Source organism: Hemiscyllium ocellatum, chromosome 11 (genome assembly GCF_020745735.1).
Source record: "Hemiscyllium ocellatum isolate sHemOce1 chromosome 11, sHemOce1.pat.X.cur, whole genome shotgun sequence".
In the NCBI taxonomy this organism is placed as follows: domain Eukaryota; kingdom Metazoa; phylum Chordata; class Chondrichthyes; order Orectolobiformes; family Hemiscylliidae; genus Hemiscyllium; species Hemiscyllium ocellatum.
The window spans coordinates 40,833,582-40,854,774 of record NC_083411.1 but is presented as its reverse complement, the minus strand read 5'-3'; the positions used below and the strand labels follow the sequence as shown (position 1 = coordinate 40,854,774).

The 21,193-nt window shown below is 43.3% G+C and overlaps 1 protein-coding gene across 1 annotated transcript in view; it reads left to right on the top strand.

Annotated features, from left to right (window-relative positions):
• LOC132820181 (gamma-aminobutyric acid receptor subunit beta-4-like) overlaps positions 1-21,193 on the top strand; it is a 223,881-nt gene that overhangs the window by 191,783 nt on the left and 10,905 nt on the right. Inside the window, exons 4-6 of the mRNA XM_060832149.1 lie at positions 5,220-5,440; positions 13,435-13,517; positions 20,852-20,989. Of these exons, the coding sequence (XP_060688132.1) occupies positions 5,220-5,440; positions 13,435-13,517; positions 20,852-20,989 (442 nt within the window). The remainder of the gene's footprint in view (positions 1-5,219; positions 5,441-13,434; positions 13,518-20,851; positions 20,990-21,193) is intronic.

Sequence of the window (21,193 nt, the reverse complement as noted above, 5' to 3'; positions counted from 1 at the left end):
GCAGGTGTTGGAAATCTAAAATGAAAACAGAAATTGCTGGAGAAACACAGCAGGTCTGTCAGTGTCTGTGGACAGAGAAACAGAGTCAACATTTTGCGTCCATGATCTTGATGGTGAAGGTGAAAAAAGTATCAGCAAAGGTAGAAATACTTGAGCACCCTCATGACAAACATTATGCCAATAGCTCAAAGAATCTTGGAATGAACTTGACTCAAATAATAACAAAAGAAACTTCTAAAATGTGGAATAGCTAATGTGCTTGATGGCGCTGATGATGATACATTGTGGAATTAGGATCCTGAACTGACTGGTACAACTGATGACAGCGATGAAGCTGGTGAAGATGAGGAAGATCATTGTGATGATGTTGTACACTCAAACTATAGGGACAAATTGATTATTGGTTCAAATACTGTTGAGGCTGATTTTAAAGGAATTCAGTACAAAATGTCTATCACAGGGCAAAATACAGAATGCTATGGCATGTAATGCTGTTGTAATGCTTGCTCAGAGGCATGCAGCCACTGAATACAGATTGTCTAACACCAAGAGGATAATGTAATGCGTGCTTAACTCCTTTCAGAATTGGTAGCTCTTGGAGTGAGTGCATTTCCCATGTGACGTGAGTTGTGACACCACCGTACTCTATTAGATGAATTAAGTCATCAGTAACAGTGGCTTTCACACTCAAAAAGACTCAAAAAGAGGGACAGATAATCACACCTGCCATTGTGGGAACAAGTATTCCTGCAGCTGAATGCAACCCATGATGAAGGAGAAAAGCATCCTGGGAAATATGCGGTTTGACGAAGTAATAGTTCATCACTGAGACAATAGCTGAGATACTGAGACCTGACCTCTCTTGGAAAGGGTGCATTCAATGAATCAATCTACCAATACTGAAACATAAGGGATGACCCACAGAGCAATGATGGCCAGGAACCACAGGCAATGAAACCCATCATGTCAAGCTGTCCACTAACACCAGTTACAGGGGGCAGGCATCTCACATTTCCACTCAGCATCACAGCACACGCATTACATTGTCCTCTTGGTGTTTAAACAATCTGTATTCAGTGGCTGCATGCCTCTGAGCAAGCATTACGACAGCCTTACATGCCATATTTTGCCCTGTGATAGACAAAGAGGAATTCAAACATAGACAACCCATTTAGACTTTATAAACAAATGAAACCAGAAAAGAGAGAGAGAGTGTAAAAGATTACTTTTAATTTGGAGATTGCAAGAAATGACTACTTGGTGTGCCCATGCTCACCAACACCTCCTCCATGCCACCTCATCACCAACATGTTCCTTCCACTCCACCTCATTACTGACCACCAGAGGTTTGAACAGCTGCAGCATGACCTCATGGCTCCAAACCTCAATCCCTCTACCAATAAAAGCTAATACACCGTATGCCTTCTTAGCAACCCTATCATCCAGGGTTGCAACTTTCAGGGATCTATGTATATGAATACAGAGATTTCTCTGTTCAGCTACACTACCAAGAATCTTACCATTAGCTCAGTACTCTTTATTCTTGTTGCTCCTTCCAAAGTGAATCACCTCACACTTTTCTGCATTAAACTCCATTTGCCGCCTCTCAGCCCAGCTGTGCAGCTCATCTATGTCACTCTGTAACCTACAACATCCTTTGCCACTGTCCACAATTCCACTGACCTTAGTTATTACAAACCCATCCTTTTCCACCCTCATCCAGGTCATTTATAAAAATGACAGACAGCAGTGGCCCCAAAACAGGTTCTTGCAGTACACCACTAGTAACTGAACTCCAGAATGAACATTTCCCATCAACCACCACTCTCTGTCGTCTTTCAGTTAGCCACTTTGGATCAGAAATTGCCAAATCACCCTCAATTCCATTTCTCCGTATTTTGTGCAATAGCCTACTGTGGGGAACCTTATCAAACGCCTTACTGAAATCCATATACATCACATCAACTGCTTTACCCTATCCACCTGTTTGGTCACCTTCTCAAAGAACTCAGTAAGGTTTAGAACATAGAACAATACAGCACAGAACAGGCCCTTCGGCCCACGATGTTGTGTCGAACATCTATCCTAGATTAAGCACCCATCCATGTACTTATCCAATTGCCGCTTAAAGGTCGCCAATGATTCTGACTCTACCACTCCCATGGGCAGGGCATTCCATGCCCCCACCACTCTCTGGGTAAAGAACCCACCCCTGACATCTCCCCTATACCTTCCACCCTTCATCTTAAATTTATGTCCCCTTGTAACACTCTGTTGTACCCGGGGAAAAAGTTTCTGGCTGTCTACTCTATCTATTACTCTGATCATCTTATAAACCTCTATCAAGTCACCCCTCATCCTTCGCCGTTCCAATGAGAAAAGGCCGAGAACTCTCAACCTATCCTCGTACGACCTATTCTCCATTCCAGGCAACATCCTAGTAAATCTTCTCTACACCCTCTCCAAAGTTTCCACATCTTTCCTAAAGTGAGGCGACCAGAACTGCACACAGTACTCCAAATGTGGCCTAACCAAAGTCCTGTACAGCTGCAACATCACTTCACGACCCTTGAATTCAATCCCTCTGCTAATGAACGCTAATACACCATAGGCTGTCTTACAAGCTCTATCCACCTGAGTGGCAACTTTCAAAGATCTATGTACATAGACCCCAAGATCCCTCTGTTCCTTCACCTGACTAAGAACCCTACCGTTAACCCTGTATTCCGCATTCTTATTTGTTCTTCCAAAATGGACAACCTCACACTTGGCAGGGTTGAACTCCATCTGCCACTCCTCAGCCCAGCTCTGCATCATATCTAAGTCCCTTTGCAGCTGACAACAGCCCTCCTCACTGTCCACAACTCCACCAATCTTCGTATCATCTGCAAATTTACTGACCCACCCTTCGACTCCCTCATCCAAGTCATTAATAAAAATTACAAACAGCAGAGGACCCAGAACTGATCCCTACGGAACTCCACTTGTAACTGGGCTCCAAGCTGAATATTTACCATCTACCACCACTCTCTGACTTCGACCGGTTAGCCAGTTTTCTATCCAATTGGCCAAATTTCCCTCTATCCCATGCCCCCTGACTTTCCGCATAAGCCTACCATGGGGAACTTTATCAAATGCCTTACTAAAATCCATGTACACTACATCCACTGCTCTACCCTCATCCACATGCTTGGTCACCTCCTCAAAGAATTCAATAAGACTTGTAAGGCAAGACCTACCCTTCACAAATCCGTGCTGGCTGTCCCTAATCAAGCAGTGTCTTGCCAGATACTCATAAATCCTATCCCTCAGTACCCTTTCCATTACTTTGCCTACCACAGAAGTAAGACTAACTGGCCTGTAATTCCCGGGGTTATCCCTATTCCCTTTTTGAACAGGGGCACAACATTCGCTACTCTCCAGTCCCCTGGTACCACCTCCGTTGACAATGAAGAGAAAAGATCATTGCCAACGGTACTGCAATTTCCTCTCTTGCTCGTGAGGCACGACCTATCATTCACAAAACCGTGTTGACTATCCCTAATCAACTTATTCCTTTGTCAATGAATATAAATCCTATCTCTTTTAAACTTTTCCAACACTTTACCCACAACTGAAGCTCACTGGTCTAGAATTAACAAGGTTGTCTCTACTCCCCTTCTTGAACAAGTGAACATTTGCTATCCTCCAGCCTTCTGGCACTATTCCTATAGACAATGAAGACATAAAGATCAAAGGCAAAGGCTCTGTAATCTCCTCCTTGGCTTCCCAGAGAACTAATCCAGCCCAGAGGAATTACCTATTTTCACACTCTCCAGAATTGCTAACGCCTCCTTGTTATGAACCTCAATCCCGTCTTGTCTAGTCGCCTGCATCTCAGTATTCTGTTTTTTCCAGTGTGAATACTGACGAAAACTATTTATTTAGTGCTTCTCCTATGTCTACAGACTCTACGCACAACTTACCACTACTGCCCTTGATTGGCCCTAATCCTACTGTAGCCATTTTTTTTCCTGATATACCTTGGGAAAGCTTTAGAGATGGAAAGCTTCCTGCAGCTAGTACAGAGCAACTGATTCACTTGGAAAGTGTTTCTTACTTACCAGTTCAAAAATTCACAGCTCATAGCAACTGCTGCAGGAAATGGAAGTGGTTATCGCGATGTTTAACTGACTCTTTTTACTGAAGAGAACAAACAGCTTCTGCTGTGGAGAGCACTAACATACCCTCCAGTGTCTTACTCTCTTTCTGTGTCTACGTGTTTGTAATTTGTCTCCAATTCTAACCTGCTCAGTTACTTGCGAATGATGAACCAGCTTCACTTCAAACTTTCTGTTCCTGGTAGAAGGCACATTACAGGTATCAACAGCCGAAAAGAGATTGCAACAGGTACCAAAATTCCTTGCTGCAAAATTATGCAGATATCTCGGTAAATCCATTTTGAAAAATGTTCTTGTTATTGTCGTCTACAGCTTTTAAAGAGTCAAAACTGAGAAGATGATTCTCGTACAAATTGCTTGTCTTTTGATGTTGCAATACTCTTTGTCTGTTATGTAAGAACATACTGTCACCAGTCTGTGCTTATTAAAGCTTTTGTTTAAAACTGCTCAATAGTATAATATGTGGAGGTCTTTACTGTCATACTAACATGGGTTTATCTGCAGTTGCTGATGGATGTTTTGTGTTTTCTTTCTCTGAAAATAGTCAGTGCTGTTATTCATAACTTTTTACAGTCTACCACTACATCATGCCCCAATCTTTCACAGCCATTAAAATGAGAAAAGAAAATTTGCATTGATACAGCACTTGCTCCAGATGTCACATAATGCTCTCCAGCCAAAAGACTACCTTGCATTGTGTTTTGTAATATGCACTTATGTACGGCAGCATGATAGTGGGCAGGTCATCTGTTTTGTGTTATTGTTTGGGGGACAGATACTGTGGAGAAATAGATAAATATACAAGGGTCTATTACATTTGACTGAGGGGGCAGTCAGGTCTTTGGTTTAATTCTTCAGTAGGTTCGGCTGTGCAGCACACCCTCGGCACTGCACTAGGTGTGTCAGCAGACACCATGTGTTCACTCTCGAAAACATTGGGTCAGCAATATCGGGAAAAACAAACTACCCGTTTAACCGAGAAAGTGATTACAAAATGCTCCTTTAATATTTGTTTGATCAGCAAGGCAGGTATAATTGATCAATGTTTTTCCTTTGCAGGATTATACTATTACCATGTATTTCCAACAAGGTTGGAGAGACAAGCGTTTGTCATATACGGCTCTCCCGCTCAATCTCACCCTGGACAATCGGGTGGCTGATCAGCTGTGGCTCCCAGACACATACTTCCTGAACGACAAGAAATCCTTTCTCCACGGGGTGACCGTGAAAAACCGTATGATCCGCCTGCACCCTGATGGCACTGTCTTGTACGGACTCAGGTAGGTGCTATGGCAGTTCATGCATCCTCCAGCTTAACGTACCTCTATCCATTAATTAACTGGGTGGCTAACATCAAAAGTAGGCTCCGTAACTAAAAGGTAACACGGCATAAACGCCAGAATTGAACTGAAAAGATCTTTTATGATAGTGAGTTAGTGCAATGTGGAACAGGCTACCTGAAAGGATAACGGTAGCAGATTCAATAATAACTGTCAAATATTAGTTATATCATTCATACGATCACCAGGAAAATCTGTTGGGGCTATTGGGGGTGGGTGGGTTGCAAGGGACTAGTCTGAGAGTGCAGTCTGAGGACAGTACAGGCTCACTAGACCAAATGGTCACATCCCGCACTATAAAATCCTCTGACAAGATTGAATTCTCTTCTTAATTTGAGAACCTTTCTGTAAGGCAAGTTTCATTTCTGTGTGATGGGCAGTGGCAGAGATAAACATAAAGCTGAACGATGTACAATTCCAATTGGTGCTTAATCAGTCTGAATGCTACCTGGACTTGGATGAAAGGGTCTGTTTGTATAGTGTGTGACTTCCAACTACCTTCTATTCGCTTTCTCACACCCCGCTTGCTGTAAGGACTCCATTCTCCATCACAGAATCATCATAGAATCCCTCCAGTATGGAAACAGGCCATTTGGCCCATCAAGCCCACACCGGCCCTCCGAAGATGAAAGAGAGTGGTCTCGCAGCCTAATTAAATAAATGCATTTCCCTCGTTTTAAAACCATGCTGCCTCTATTTGATTACACTGTGATATGTTCAAGACATTGTTAAAGCTCCAGAATACTAAACTGCAGCATTTTCTCAATGACTGATATCTACAGTCTCTTTAGAAGCAAATGATTTGGAGACGCCGGTGTTGGACTGGGGTGTACAGAGTTAAAAAACACAACGCCAGGTTTTGGTCCAACAGGTTTGTCACCTGATGTTTCAAGTCCTGTAACTCTTCTTCAGAACTTTTTGATTCATCAGAACAGATATGGTAGCACGGTGGCCTCACAGCACCAGGGACCATCAGGCACATTCTCCCTGTGTCTGTGTGGGTTTCCTCCAGGTGCTCCGGTTTCCTCCCACAGTCCAAAGATGTGTAGGTTAGGTGAATTGGCCATGCTCAATTGCTCATAGTGTTCTGGGATGTGTAGGTTAGGTGCATTAGTAAGGGGAAAATACAAAGTAATAGGGAAGAGAAATGGACCTGGGTGGGATACTCTTCGGAGGGCCGGTGTGGGCTTGATGGGCCAAATGGCCTGTTTCCATACTGGAGGGATTCTATGATGATTCTGTGATGGAGAATGGAGTCCTTACAGCAAGCGGGGTGTGAGAAAGCGAATAGAAGGTAGTTGGGAGTCACACACTATACAAACAGACCCTTTTACTCCATCTCATCAGACCAGATATCCTAAATTACTCTAGCCCCATTTGTCTCGATTTGCCCCATATCCCTCTAAACCCTTCCTATTCAGATACTCATCCAGATGTCTTTTCAATGTAGTAATGGCACTAGCCATCATCATGTTTTAGATTAGATTACTTACAAGCCCTTCGGCCCAACAACTCCACACCGACCCGCCAAAGCGCGAGCCACCCACACACCTAAAGCTACGGGCAATTTAGCTGGGCAATTCACCTAACCTGCACATTTTTGGACTGTGGGAGGAAACTGGAGCACCTGGAGAAATCCCACACAGACACAGGGAGAATGTGCAAACTCCACACAGTCAGTCGCCTGATGTGGAAATTGAACCCAGGTCTCTGGCGCTATGAGGCAGCAGTGCTAACCACTGTGCCACCGTGCCATTTTCTGGCAGCACACTCTATGCACCACCCTCTGCATGAAAAATTTGATCCTTAGATCCATTTTATATCTTTCCCCTGCCACTCCGAATCCTTTAGTTTTGGATTTCCCTGCCCTGGGAAAAAGACCTTAGTCAACATATCCATGCCTCTCATGATTTACGAGGTCACCTGTCAGCTTCTGTCAGGTTAGATAGGGTGGACAGTGAGAGCCTTTTTTCTCAGATGGTGATGGCTAGCATGAGGGGACATCACTTTAAATTGAGGAGAGATAGACATAGGACAGATGTCAGAGGTAGTTTCTTTACTCAGAGAGCAGTAGGGGCATGGAATGCCCTGCTTGCAACAGTAGTAGATTCACCAACTTTAAAGGCATTTAAATGGTAATTGGATAAACATATGGATGAAAGCGGAGTGGTGTAGGTTAGATGGGCTTCAGATTTATTCCACAAGTTGACGCAACATTGAGGGCCAAAGGGCCTGCATTGCATTGTAATGTTCTATATTGAATAAGAAAATTTTCTTGTACACACTTAAATTCATCTTAATCCAAGCCCTTAACACTATGTCAGCCTCAGTTTATGTTTGAAAAGTTAAAATGCCCTACCATTACAGCCATATCATTCTTATAGACATCTGAGATTTCCTTACAAATTTGCTTCTCAATTTCCCACTGACCATTGGAGGGGCCTATAGTACAATTCCAAGAAGATGATCATCCCTCTCTTGTTGCTCACTTCCACCCAAATAACTTGGACATACTCCCAGGAATATCCTCCCAAAGTACAGCCATATATGTTTTCCTAACTAAGAGCGGCACTCCACCGCTTCTTTTGCCCGCCTCCCCTTTCTATCCTTCCTGTCACATCTATACTCATCCCTGAGCCACATTTCTGTAATAGCTATGATATCCCAGTCCCATGTTCCCAATGTTGCCCTGAGTTGATCTGCATTACTTGTTAGGCCTCTTGCATCGAAATAAATGCAATTCAATTTATCAGTCCTACCATGTTCTCTGCCTTGCTCTTGCCTGCTTTGACTGACTTACGCCTCTTCTCAACTGTACCAGCCTCAGACTTATCTATTTTCTCACTATTTCTTTAGGATCTCTTCCCCTCCCCCCCTTACTAGTTTAAATCCTCCCAAGTAGCTCTTCCAAATTTCCCCTCCAAGATATTAGTCTCCTTTGAAGTCAGGTGCCAACCATCCTTCTCTATTCCAAAGACATTCCAATGATCCAGAAATGTGAATCCCTACCCCCCTGCATCAGCTTCTCAGCCACACCTTCATCTGCTCTATCCTCCTTTTCTTACTCTAGCACGTGGTACCAGGAGTGTTCCAGATATTACTATCCTTGAGGACCTACTTGTTAACCTCATACCTAATTTCCTACATTCTCTGCTCAGATCCTCATCTCTTTCTCTTCCTATGTTGTTGATACCAACCTTACCCCAATTCCAACCTTCCAGCTTAGCACTGTCCTCATGATCTGACCCAGCTGCCAATCTCCCTTCCCATCTATCCACTCCACCCTCCCCTCTGTCCTATCACCTTCATCCGCACCTCCATCAACCCATTGTACTCTTTGCTACTCCCCCCACGCTCCTTTCTGACCTATCACCTCCATGTCCACCCCCATTCACCTATTGTACTCTTTGCTACCTTCTCCCCAGCCCCACACACCCTCCCCCCACACACCCCACACCCCATTTATCTCTCCATGCTGGAGCCTTCATTCCCGATGAAGGGCATTTGCCCAAAACGTCGATTTTCCTGCACCTCGGATGCTGCCTGGCCTGCTATTCTTTTCCAGCACCACTTTAATCTCGACAGCCGATAAAGAAGAACCAGTTGATATATTGTATTTTGACTTCCAGAAGGAATTTGCTGCTGTTGAAAATAAAAGTTTGTGGTGTTAAGGGTAACATATTGGCTTGGATAGAAGATTGACTGGCTGATACGAAGCAGAGAGTATGAATTAATGAGTTGTTTCTTTGGTTAGCAAGATGTAACAAACACAGATAAGGTAACTAAACTTGCTGAAATGCAAATGGTCATTATGCAGGTAAGACACATAATTATGAAAGCTATCAGCTGTCTAGATTAGATTACTTACAGTGTGGAAACAGGCCCTTCGGCCAACAAGTCCACACCGACCCGCCAAAGCGCAACCCACCAATACCCCTACATTTTAGAACATAGAACATAGAAAGATACAGCGCAGTACAAGCCCTTCGGCCCTCGATGTTGCGCCGACCGAATCCTACCTAACCTACACTGGCCCAATAACTTCCAAATGCCTATCCAATGCCCGCTTAAATGACCATAAAGAAGGAGAGTTCACCACTGCTACTGGCAGGGCATTCCATGAACTCACAACCCGCTGTGTAAAGAATCTACCCCTAACATCTGTCCTATACCTACCACCCCTTAATTTTTTTTTTCTCCTTACCTAACACTACGGGCAATTTAGAATAGCCAATTCACCTGGCCCGCACATCTTTGGACGGTGGGAGGAACCAGAGCACCCGGAAGAAACCCACGCAGAGAACGTGCAAACTCCACACAGTCAGTCGCCTGAGGTGGGAACTGAACCTGGGTCTCTGGCGCTGTGAGGCAGCAGTGCTAACCACTGTGTCACCGTGCTTCCCACAGTGGCATGGTGCTGGAAAAGCACAGCAGGCCAGGCAGCATCCAAGGAGCAGGAAAATTGACATTTTGGGCAAATGTAACTCAAGGAAAAATTAAATATAAAAGTAACAGGTTATGCTTCAGTGATGCAGGGCACAGGTGACACTGCATGTGGAGTGTTGTGTACAGCACTAGACTCCATATTCAAGGAAGGATGTAAATGTGTTAGAGGCAGTATAGCAACTCAAAGAAGGTTGATCAGGCTCATACCGGGAATGGGCAATTTGTCTTGTGATGAAAGGTTTGACAGGATTGGCTTGTATCCATCAGGGTTCAGAAGAATAAGAGATGACTTGCCTGAAAATTACAACATCTTGAGAGGTAGTGACAGGGTGGATGTGTGGAGAATGTCCCCTCTTTTGAAAGAATGTAGAATGGGGCTCAATTTTTATTCCCATTTAGAACAGAGATGAGGCACAGCTTTTCTCAAACTCATGAGACTTTGATCTCTCCCTCAAAAGGCTGTGGAAACAAAGTTCTTGATATTTTTAAGGCAGAGGAATAGAAGGGAGTGAAAGATTATCTTGGGTTATCAGTAATGTGATTAAGATTACAGGTACAATCAGATCAGCCATGATATTATTGAATGGTTAAGCAAGCTTGAGGGACTGAATGGTAAATTCATCCTTCTGATTTGTATGTCTGCAAAGTGTTTTTCCTTACATTCCCCCCAAATCTTTTGTCCAAAACCTTAAATTTATTGTGGAGTTTACTGTCAGCCAATGGGAATATCTTGTCTTTGATTTTTGGTGTTTGAGGTAAGGGGTTTAACAGGAGACAGTCTCAGAATAACGAGGTGTCCATTTAGCACTTTAAGGCTCTATGGGGCCAAATGGAAAGTTTTGCATGTTTCCTGGAGGCCCAACCTGTCTTTATTTTGTCCACCTTGTTCAAATCTCCCCCACAATCTCCTTCACTCCACAGAGAACAACCTCACCTTCTCCAACCTTCTCCTTGTCGGTAACATTTCTGATCTCTCAAACATTCCGGTAAATCTCCCTGCAACCTCTCAAGGTCCCTAATGTCCTTCCTAAAGTATCAAGACCAAAACTGAATGCAATGCTGTAGTTGTGGATGAACCAGATTTTTATAAAGGTTCAGGTTTTGTATCAATATCTCGATTTATGAAACCCAAAGTCCAATAGGATTTGCTAAACACTGTCTCAAAATCTTTAATTATCAACGTACACCCTCTGTCCCTGCAAATTATTTAGAGATTGGCCATTCATTCTGTATTTCCTCTCCCCATGTGTTCCACCAAAACTACATCACTTCATAATTCACTCTTCACTTCATAATTCACTCTATCTATCTACCTCTTGTCTTCCTGTTGTGCCGATCTATATCTTGTTGGAGTTGATTGGTATCAGCTTTGCTGTTTGCCACATGTTTGTTATCATCAGTAGATTATAAGATTCTGTTCTGTATTCCAATTTCCAAATCAATTAGTTGTAGGAAAAGAAGCCTAGATCTCAGCACTGCCCCTCGGTGAACACCCCTACCTATTATCCTGCAGTTTGAACAACATTCACTATAACTCTCTGTTTTCTGTTCTTAAGCCAGTTAGTTATCCAGTTGAGCATTAATGATCCTATTCCATAGTTCTCAATGTTATCAATCATCTCTTGTGTGGTACTTAGTCATACAATTTCTTAAAATCAATATAGACAACACCCACCACATTCCCTTCATCAACGTTGATTAGATTGCCTACAGTGTGGAAACAGGCCCTTCGGACCAACAAGTTCACACCAACCCTCCAAAAAGCAACACATTCAGACCCATTGCCCTACATTTACCCCTTTGCCTAACACTGCGGGCAATTTAGCGTGGCAAATTCACCTGACCTGCACATTTTTGGACAGTGGGAGGAAACCGGAGCACCCGGAGGAAACCCAGGCAGAAACCTGGAGGAAACTCCACACAGACAGTTGCCTGAGGCGGGAATTGAACCCAGGTGTCTGCCACTATGAGGCAGCAGTGCTAACCATGCCGCCCACAAAAAAAATTTCCCCCTTTGCTGGGTGGCTTTGGGGGCCTGACTCCAGCAGAATCTAGATTTTTACTTCTTCAAAATGTTCAACAAGATTTGTTGAAAAACCATCTGTCTTTTCCTAACCCATGCTGGCTCTCCTCCATTCACTCAAACCTCACTGAGTGCTGGGGTGTCTTCCTTCATTATTGTCTAAAAGCTTAAACACCTCTGATGTTAAACTGACTCGCCTGTAGTTACTAAGAATGTCCTTGTATGCTTTCTTGAATATTTGGCAATCATTTGTCAACCTCAATCCTCTGGCATTCCTATCCCTCTGTACCCCAGGAAAATTGGACAATTATGCTTAGCTCCTCTGCTGTCTCCAGTACATATCTTTTAGAAAGTTGAGCTACCAAGCCATTTTGACAATGCAAATTATCCACACTTAAGCAGTCCCAGCGTTCCAATACATTGTTCTTTATTCTTTCTTGGATATTGTTGTCACAGGCAAGAGAACATTTGTTGCCTATTCCTCATTGGTCTTGAGAAAGTGATTGTATATGGTCTCGTGAGAAATGTTTGAGAGATCTATTGAGATATGTTTGAAGCATCAAGTGAGGTTGTGTTGATCCATTTGGTGAGATATGTTTGAGGGATCTGGTGAGATTAGACTAAATATCTCAAGAGGTTTGTTGAATAATCTGGTGGGATGTGCTTGAGAGATCTGGTGAGCTAGACAAATCTTGATTATTTTGATAAATGGAACTTTGTTAAAACAAAATTGAAAAACCCAAAGCAAACTCCTTCCCCAAATCTGAGTATTTTCCATTATCAACCTGACAGTGGTCGGTCCCCTTGCAGACCCTCCCTGACATTGTCTAGACTAACTGATAAGGGGGACAATCAAAATCAATGAGAGTGCCTACCTGTCTTTCAGGTGAGATGTTAAACACAGACTCAGCCTCGCCCCTTGGTAGAGATGGAAATCAGAAAGGAGCAAAGAAGATTCTGGTTATATATTGGGCATTGGTTATTCTGCTAGGAGAATGTGAGGACTGCACATGCTGGAGATCAGAGTTGAGAGTGTGGTGCTGGGAAATCACAGTAGATAGGGCAGCATCCAAGGAGCAGGAGAATCAACGTTTCAGGCACAAACCTTTCCTTCCTGAAGTAGGGCTTGTGCCCGAAACGTTGATTCTCCTGCTCCTCGGATGCTGCCTGACCTGCTGTGCTTTTCCAGCAACACATTCTCAACAATAGCTATTCTGCAGCATATGTGACCAACTGGCAATACCTTTACTCTGATGCGCCATCAGAGCTCCCTCAAATTTGCCAGTTAGTGGAACAACAGCTGTGAGGTAGAGTCAGGACCATAGGAAGTTCCGTGTTGGTGTCTTTAGAACGCAGTGATGGGATTTAAGGCTCAGTATGAACAGCTGAGGTGTGACTAGCTGGGATTCTGACTGGCCTGATGAGAGCTCACACTAACTGTTGTTTCTGGTTTTCTTATTTTTAGGATCACTACCACAGCAGCTTGTATGATGGACTTGCGCAGATACCCCCTGGATGAGCAGAACTGTACTTTGGAAATAGAGAGCTGTAAGTTCGACTCAAGGAATTACTATCTCATTCAGGATTTTATCAACCACTCACAAACTGAGCCAAAGGTTTCAGCATGCAGTCATTCAGGATCACAAGGATTCAATTCCTTTTCCTCCCCCTCCCTCCATCACAAAGGTAGTCTATCACTGGGGACCTCACCCAGTGCTCAAGAACTCAGTCGACAATAGCACAGTAAATATCAAGGGGAATAATGTGACACACAGACCCACATACTGACAAAAAAAACCCACAAATAGACCCACATAGACAGACGTACACATATATGTACAGTCTCATTACAGATATCCTTGCAAACACACAGGCTCGGAGGTAGAACCACATACAATGCCCATACAGATGCCCACACCCATCCACAAACACACAGACTCACATACATATTCACTCTCTCTCTCACAGTTGCTCTCACCCCTCTGGCTTGGTCCACAGAGACCCTTTGTCCAAACCACACACAAGCATAGCCACATGTCCAAACAAACAGGCCCACAAAGCAACACACACCCACACAGATGGTAATATGTGTACACGGACATATCAATACTCAAACTACAAACACACATATGAATCCACATCCTCACACTGACACAGATCCACCAACACACTCTGATATACAGAGATATACACAAACACATACATTATAAACAGTATTGGAATCAAGACCATATTTGTCACTGGGTTAGTGCCCAGTGATCTTAATATCTGACAAGACAGAGTTTTAACAGGAGAATAGATAGGACTGGATAACTTTGATTTAGGTTTTTATTATTAGTGATTACTTTACTGAAGCACAAACACACAATGTTGCAGCTTTTGCTTTAGTATTGTGTATAAATGACAGAAGTGAAGATAAACAACAAAGAAAACTCTATTCCCTTGTAAGACATATTTTTAAACACACAGTAGGAATGAGCCAAGCCACCTTTATAGATTAAACAGAAAAAATAGCTTTATATCAGAACCAGTACATCCTGGTACAGTTTATAAACATTGATGCAATTCTAAGAGCATCTCGCACTGTATCTCCAGCAATATCCAGTCTAGTTCATTTCCAGGAGGGGGGGTGGGGGTGGGGAGGTGGGTGGTGAGAGAGAGACTTTGATAGGCTTGAACTAATTAAAATTTCAACTTCCCTTCCAGAACTATAGTTAGTTCTTGCTTAATTATTATACTGTTGACGTTAGTTTTCTTCCAGTTCAAAACTATTCCTGAAATAGCTTTAATACATTTTCTTATTTTAAAAATCTTCAAAAGCACTTAACTCCATTTTTTTTCCAATGACTGTATTCCAGCACTCAGTCTGGGAATAATGGTAAATTCTTTATCTAAAATTGGTTTATTATTTTAAACTCATGCTTAGACATATTGCTTAGTACATGTTATTTGTTACTTAATACACATTTCTCTCTCAAATGAGTTTCCAGCACAGGTTCAAAATGAAAGTCAGTGTCTGAGAAGTATTCCCAAGAAGCCTTCTGGGTAGTTACCTTGGGATTCTCACTTGGTATTATGGATATTGATGAAGGAGCAGCGCTCTGAAAGCTTGTGCTTCCAAATAAATCAGTTGGACTATAACCTGGCATTGTGTGTGACTTATAACTTTGTAAAGTTAACACCGGCATCTCCAAATCATGGGTATTGTAGTTTTTAAATGCTATTTGTTAAACTGAGACACAAAGACAACCCATAAGTTTAACATCAATTTTGAAAAATCCAAACTTACAGGAAATGATATTAAAATACTTATGAATAAATCTCACAATGTTATCGCAGCACACATACGCAGATCTGCTCACAGATAAATATATATGGACCCAAACAGTAACACATTCACCCACCTTTCCACAGACAGACTTGCCCATTTAAAATGATTATGCAAAATCTGGAAGCTTACAGCTGGAAGACTGAAGAATCCAAGGTTGTTTTTTCAAGAAATGAGAAAGCTTGGAGATGCCCTGATAGAGACCTTTAAAATTATGAAAGGCTTTCATCAGACACTAATATCTCACCAATCTCCATGTCCTGACAGTCTGCCCAAGTTCTGTTACAGTCATTCCCACTGTTGATTTCACAATCACAGAATTATCACTATGCAAAAAGATGCCATTTGATCCATTGTGTCTGCGCTGGCTTTCTGAATGAGCATTAGGACGTGGTACCATTCTCCCACCTTTTCCCCATAACCCTGCACATTGTTTTTATTGAAATAATCATCCAATACCCTCAGCTGATACTGCCTCCAATACACAGGCAGGCAGTACATTCCAGACCCTAACTACTTTCCTGTGTGAGAAAAAATTTTTTCTCAAATCACGTGTACTTTTTTTTTACAAATTATCTACGTGCCCTCTCATTCTTGATACTTTTGCAAATGGGAACAGTTGCTCCCTGTTTCGTCTGACTGGATGTCAGATGATTTTGATAGCTTCAATCATATATTCTCTCAGTATCCTCCTTGACATTGAAAACAGCACTAAATTCTCCAATCTATCACCTTAATTGGAATTTCTTATCCTTGGAATCACTGTTATAAATCTGTATTTTTTTTCATTCATTAAAGTGCTTGGGGGATGCTGGCTGTGACAACATTTATTTCTTCTCCTGAATTGCCCCGAAAAACTGGTGCTGAGCTGCCTCTTGAACTGTTACAGTTCATTTGGTGGAGGGACACATAGAGTGATGTTAGGAATGGAATCCCAAACTTTTTACCAAGCAACAGTGAAGGAATGGAGATGTATTTCCAAGCTCGGATGGTGAGTGACTTGAAGAGAAACTTTCAGATAGTGGTGTTGCCATGGATCTGCCATCCCTGTTCTTCTAGATGGAAGTGGTCATGGGTTTTGAAGGTGCTGTCTAAGGAGCCTTGGTGAATTTCTGCAGTGATTCTTGTAACTAGCACACAGAGCTGCTACTGAGCATTGGTGATGGAGAGAATGAATGTTGGTGGATGTTTTGCCAATCAATGGGCTTCTCTGTCTTGGACAGTTTCAAGCTTCTTGAGTGTCGTTGGAGCTGCACTCATCCAGGCAAGTCGGGAGTATTCCACCACACTTCTAACTTGTGCCTTGTAGATGGTGGACAGGCTTTGGAAAGTCAGGCAGAGATTTACTCACTGCAGGATTCCTAGCCATTAACTAGGTCCTATTGCCATTGTATTTATATGGTGAGTCCAGTTCAAGTTTAGGTAAATGGTAACCTCAAAGATGTTAAGTGTGGGGGATTTAATGGTGGCAATACCTTTGAAGATCATGGGGCAATTGTTAGAATCTTCATTGTTAGAGACGATCATTGCCTCATGCTTGTGTGTTGCAAATGTTACTTGTCACTTGTCAGCCCAAACCTGGATATTGTTCAGGCTGTTCTGCATGCAAAGATATAGAATCAGACAGTCAGAAGTCTACAGCACAGAGAAAAACTTTTTGGCCCTTTGTATCAGTACTGCTTAAAAAATAGCTTTTAATCCCATTTTCCAGCCCCAAGCCTTGGCATCGTAAGTATACATCTAAATAATTGTTAAATGTTATGAGGGTTTTTGCCTCAACCACCCTTACAGACAGTGAGTTCCAAATTCCCATTATTCTCTGCATGAAAAGATTTTTCTTCACATCTCCTCTAAACCTTCTCCCCTTAAATTGCCATCACCGTAATCTTCATCATTAATCACTCCACCGAGGGAAACTGCTTCAGTTTCTAAGGAGTTGTGAATGAAGCTGAACATAGTGCAATCATCAGCGAACATTCTCACTCCTAACCTTACAATGGAGTGAAGGTCATTGATGAAGCAGCTGGAAATGGGCCTAGGACACTACCCTGAGGAACCCCTGCAGAAATGTCTTCTTTTGTGCCAGATATAAGTCTAGCAGGGGAGAGTTTTCCCTCTGATTCTAATTAACCTCAATTTTCCGAGGGCCTTTTGATACCACACTCTCTCAAATGTAGCCTTGATATCTAGGGCTGTCAGTCTCCCCTCCCCTCTGGAATTCAGCTCCTTTTTGCCCATGTTTGAACCAAGGCTGTAATGAGGTCAGGAGCTGAGTGACCCTAGTGGAACCCAAACAGGGCGTCACTGAGCAGGTTATTGCTGAGCAGGTGCAGCTTGGTGGCACCTTCCAACACTTTACTGATGATCGAGAATAAGCTATTGGAGCAGTAATTGGCTGGGTGGTATTTGTCCTGCTTTCTGTGCACTGGACATCTCTGGCCAAATTTCCACATTGTCGGGTAGATTCCAGAGTTGTAATTGTACTGAAAGAGCTTGGCCAGAGGTGTGAATAGTTCTGGAGTACAAGTCATCAGTTCTATTGCTGAAATGTTGTCAAGGACCATAGCCTTTGCAATATCCAGTGCCTGCAACTGTTTCTTGATAACATGTGGAATGAATCAAATTGGCAAGTGATCTGATGACCACTAGAGGAGGCCAAAATGGATCATCCACTCGACATTTTTGGCCGCATATTCCTGTGAATGCTTCAGCCTTCTCATTTGCATTGGACTCTTCCATTGTTGAGGATGAAGATACTTGTGACCCTCCTTCTCTGTGAATTGTTTAATTGTCCACCACCATTCATGATTGGATGTCGCAGGACAGCAGAACTTAGCTCTGGTGTTGGTTGTGGGATTACTTAGCTTTGTCTAGAACTTGCTGCTTGTGCTATTTGACGTATAAGTGGTTCTGTTTTGTAGCATCACAAGGTTGACAGCTCATTTTCAGGTATGCCTGGTGCTGCTCCTGGCATACCCTCACCATTGAACCAGGGGTGATCCCCTTGGCTTGTTGGTAATGGTTGAGTAGGGGATATGCTGGGCAATGAGGTTGAAGATTGTGCTGAAGTCCAATTCTGCTGCTGTTGGCCCATAACACCTCATAGATGCCTAGTCTTGAATTGTTAGATCTGTTGATGTCCGTCCCATTGATCACAGCAATAATCTCACGTAATAGGATGGAGGGTAATCTCAATGTGAAGGTTGTACCAATACTGTCGTGGTAAGTGCAGCTGCAGCTGGCAAATCGTCAAGGATGAGGTCAAGTACAGGTCGTTATGTTATAACGCGCATTTTGTCAATTCGCATTCGCTGTAACGTGATTGACTAATTGCAGATGCTGTTTCTGCAGCGCAAACTTTTCAAACGTATGTTGGCAGTAACGCAATTACAGCGCCAACACTTTAAGCGCTATTTTAAAGCATGATTTTTCTACAACATGTAGTTGTGCAAAAACACAGCCATCATATTATAGAAGACTTGACTGCATATTTATCCCTCTAGTTGGTCATCTCACCACCTGCCGTTGACCCTGTCTCGCAGCTATGTCCTTGAGGACCCAACCAGCTCGATCAGTACTGCTGCTGAGCCACATTTGGTGGTGGACATTGAAATTCCTCATCCAAGAGGACATTTTATGTGCTTGCCACCCTTAGTGCTTGCTCCAAGTGTTGTTCAATGTGGAGGATTACTGATTCATTGGCCAAGGGAGGACAGTGCGTAGTAATTGGCATGAGGTTTCCTTAGACTTATTTGACCATGGGGTTACATGTCAATGCTGAGGTCTTGAAGGGCAACTCCCTCTCAACTGTATACAGAACAACCTTGGTTAGCTGAGCATCAATTGTTCAAATTTCAGAGATCTCAAGGTCCCGTAAAAATGTTATCTGTTATCTGAACAATCAGTTATCCAAACGCACAGTTATCCGAACAAAATACTCCCCGCTTGTCATGTTCGGATAATCAGGTTGTTCTGTACACTGTTCCACCATCCCTGCTGGGACTGTCCTGTCGGTGACACAGGATATATCCAGGAATGATAATGGTAATGTCTGGGACATTGGAAGGGACAATTCTGTGAGTATGACTCTGTCAGGCTGTTTCTGCCTAGTCTGTGAGACAGCTCTCCCAGTTTTGGCACTAGCCTCCAGATTTTACTGAGGAGGTGTTTTCCCACTGTCACTACGGGTGGCTACATTGTTGCCAGAGGGTCTATCTAGTTTTGGCGGCTGTGATTAGCACTGCTGCCTCACAGCACCAGGGACCCAAGTTCAATTCCCACCTCGGGTGACTGTGTGGAGTTTGCACATTCTCCCCATGTCCTCCGGGTGCTCCGATCTCCTCCCACAATCCAAAGATGTGCAGGTCAGGTGAATTGGCCATGCTAAATTGCCCATAGTGTAAGTCAAGGGTAAATATAGGGTAGGGGAATGGGGCTGGGTGGGTTACTCTTCGGAGGGTCGTTGTGAACTTGTCAGGCCAAAGGCCCTGTTTCCATACTGTAGGGAATCTAATCTACATTCCCTCCCGCATTCCCTTCTGCACTCCCTCCCGCACTCCCTCCTACATCCCTTCCGGCATTCCCTCCCACATCCCTTCTACACTCCCTCTCGCACTCCCTCCCGCTCTCCCTCCTATACTCCCTCCCGCACTCCCTCCCACACTCCCTCCCACACTCCCTCCTGCACTCTCTCCGGCACTCCCTCCTCACGCCCTCCTACACTCCTTCTTGCACACCTCCTACATTCCCTTCAGCATGCTCCCCCACCCTGCCTTCTGCACATCTTCCCACACTTGCTGCCATATTCCCTATCACACTCCCTCCCATATTCCCTACCACACTCCCTCTTTATTTTCCCCTGTGCCCCTATTCATATAGGTCAGGCAGTATCCAAGGAGCAGGAAAATCGACGTTTCGGGCTTGAGCCCTTCTTCCTGAAGAAGGGCTCATGCCCAAAACATCGATTCTTCTGCTCCTTTGATGCTGCCTGACCTGCTGCGCTTTTCCAGCAACACATTTTAAGCTCTGACCTCCAGCATCTGCAGTCCTCACTTTCTCCCCTATTCATGTAGACTAGAAAACGATGTTTTATTAACTGTGCTCACAAACTGTCCTGATATTTTTAACAGCTTCTATACTTTTCCACTTCTGTCCTCTGCACACCCTTTCGAATAGATGCCATTATTTTACATCGTCACCGATGATCTTTATACCAATGAGTCTGATGTCAAATGTCTTTGAACTGAACTTTACCTGGCGCCTATTAGCTCACCCCATTAATAGACAGCAGTCTGGCTTAACCTTGTGAACGAAGACTTGTGGATTCTGATCAGATATACTTATTCAAACAGCTCCTTCATCTATCTTTCTCATGTCAATGTGAATCTACTGCTTGAAAAATTGTGGCGAGGTCATTAGCATTTTTGGTATTTAACATAAAAAACTGTCATAGGCTGAGGTTCAGGCTCTGGTTAATATCTGCTGCGTTGCACATACTGGACCTGTTACCAGCAAGGAACATCGTCGGCTGACTCTTTCTACACTGTCTTTGCAGATGGATACACGACAGATGATATTGTGTTTCACTGGGAAGGTGATGATGCAGCAGTGACTGGGGTAGACAACCTTGAACTCCCTCAGTTCACAATTGTCAAATTGAGCTTGCTATCAAAGGAGGTCGTTTTTGCGACAGGTAATATGTTGGAAGATTTATGTTATTATTTATACCATCTGAGCTCCTGTGTCTCTAAGTATTGCTGGTATCAGTGTAGACAGCTCTTGACTTACAGTTTTAAAGTAAGGGAGCTTTATTATTTATCTTACCCCGTGCTGTCCCTGTTCTGGGAACGTTTGATGGAGACAGTGGAGAGAGAGCTTTATTTTGTATCTAACCCTG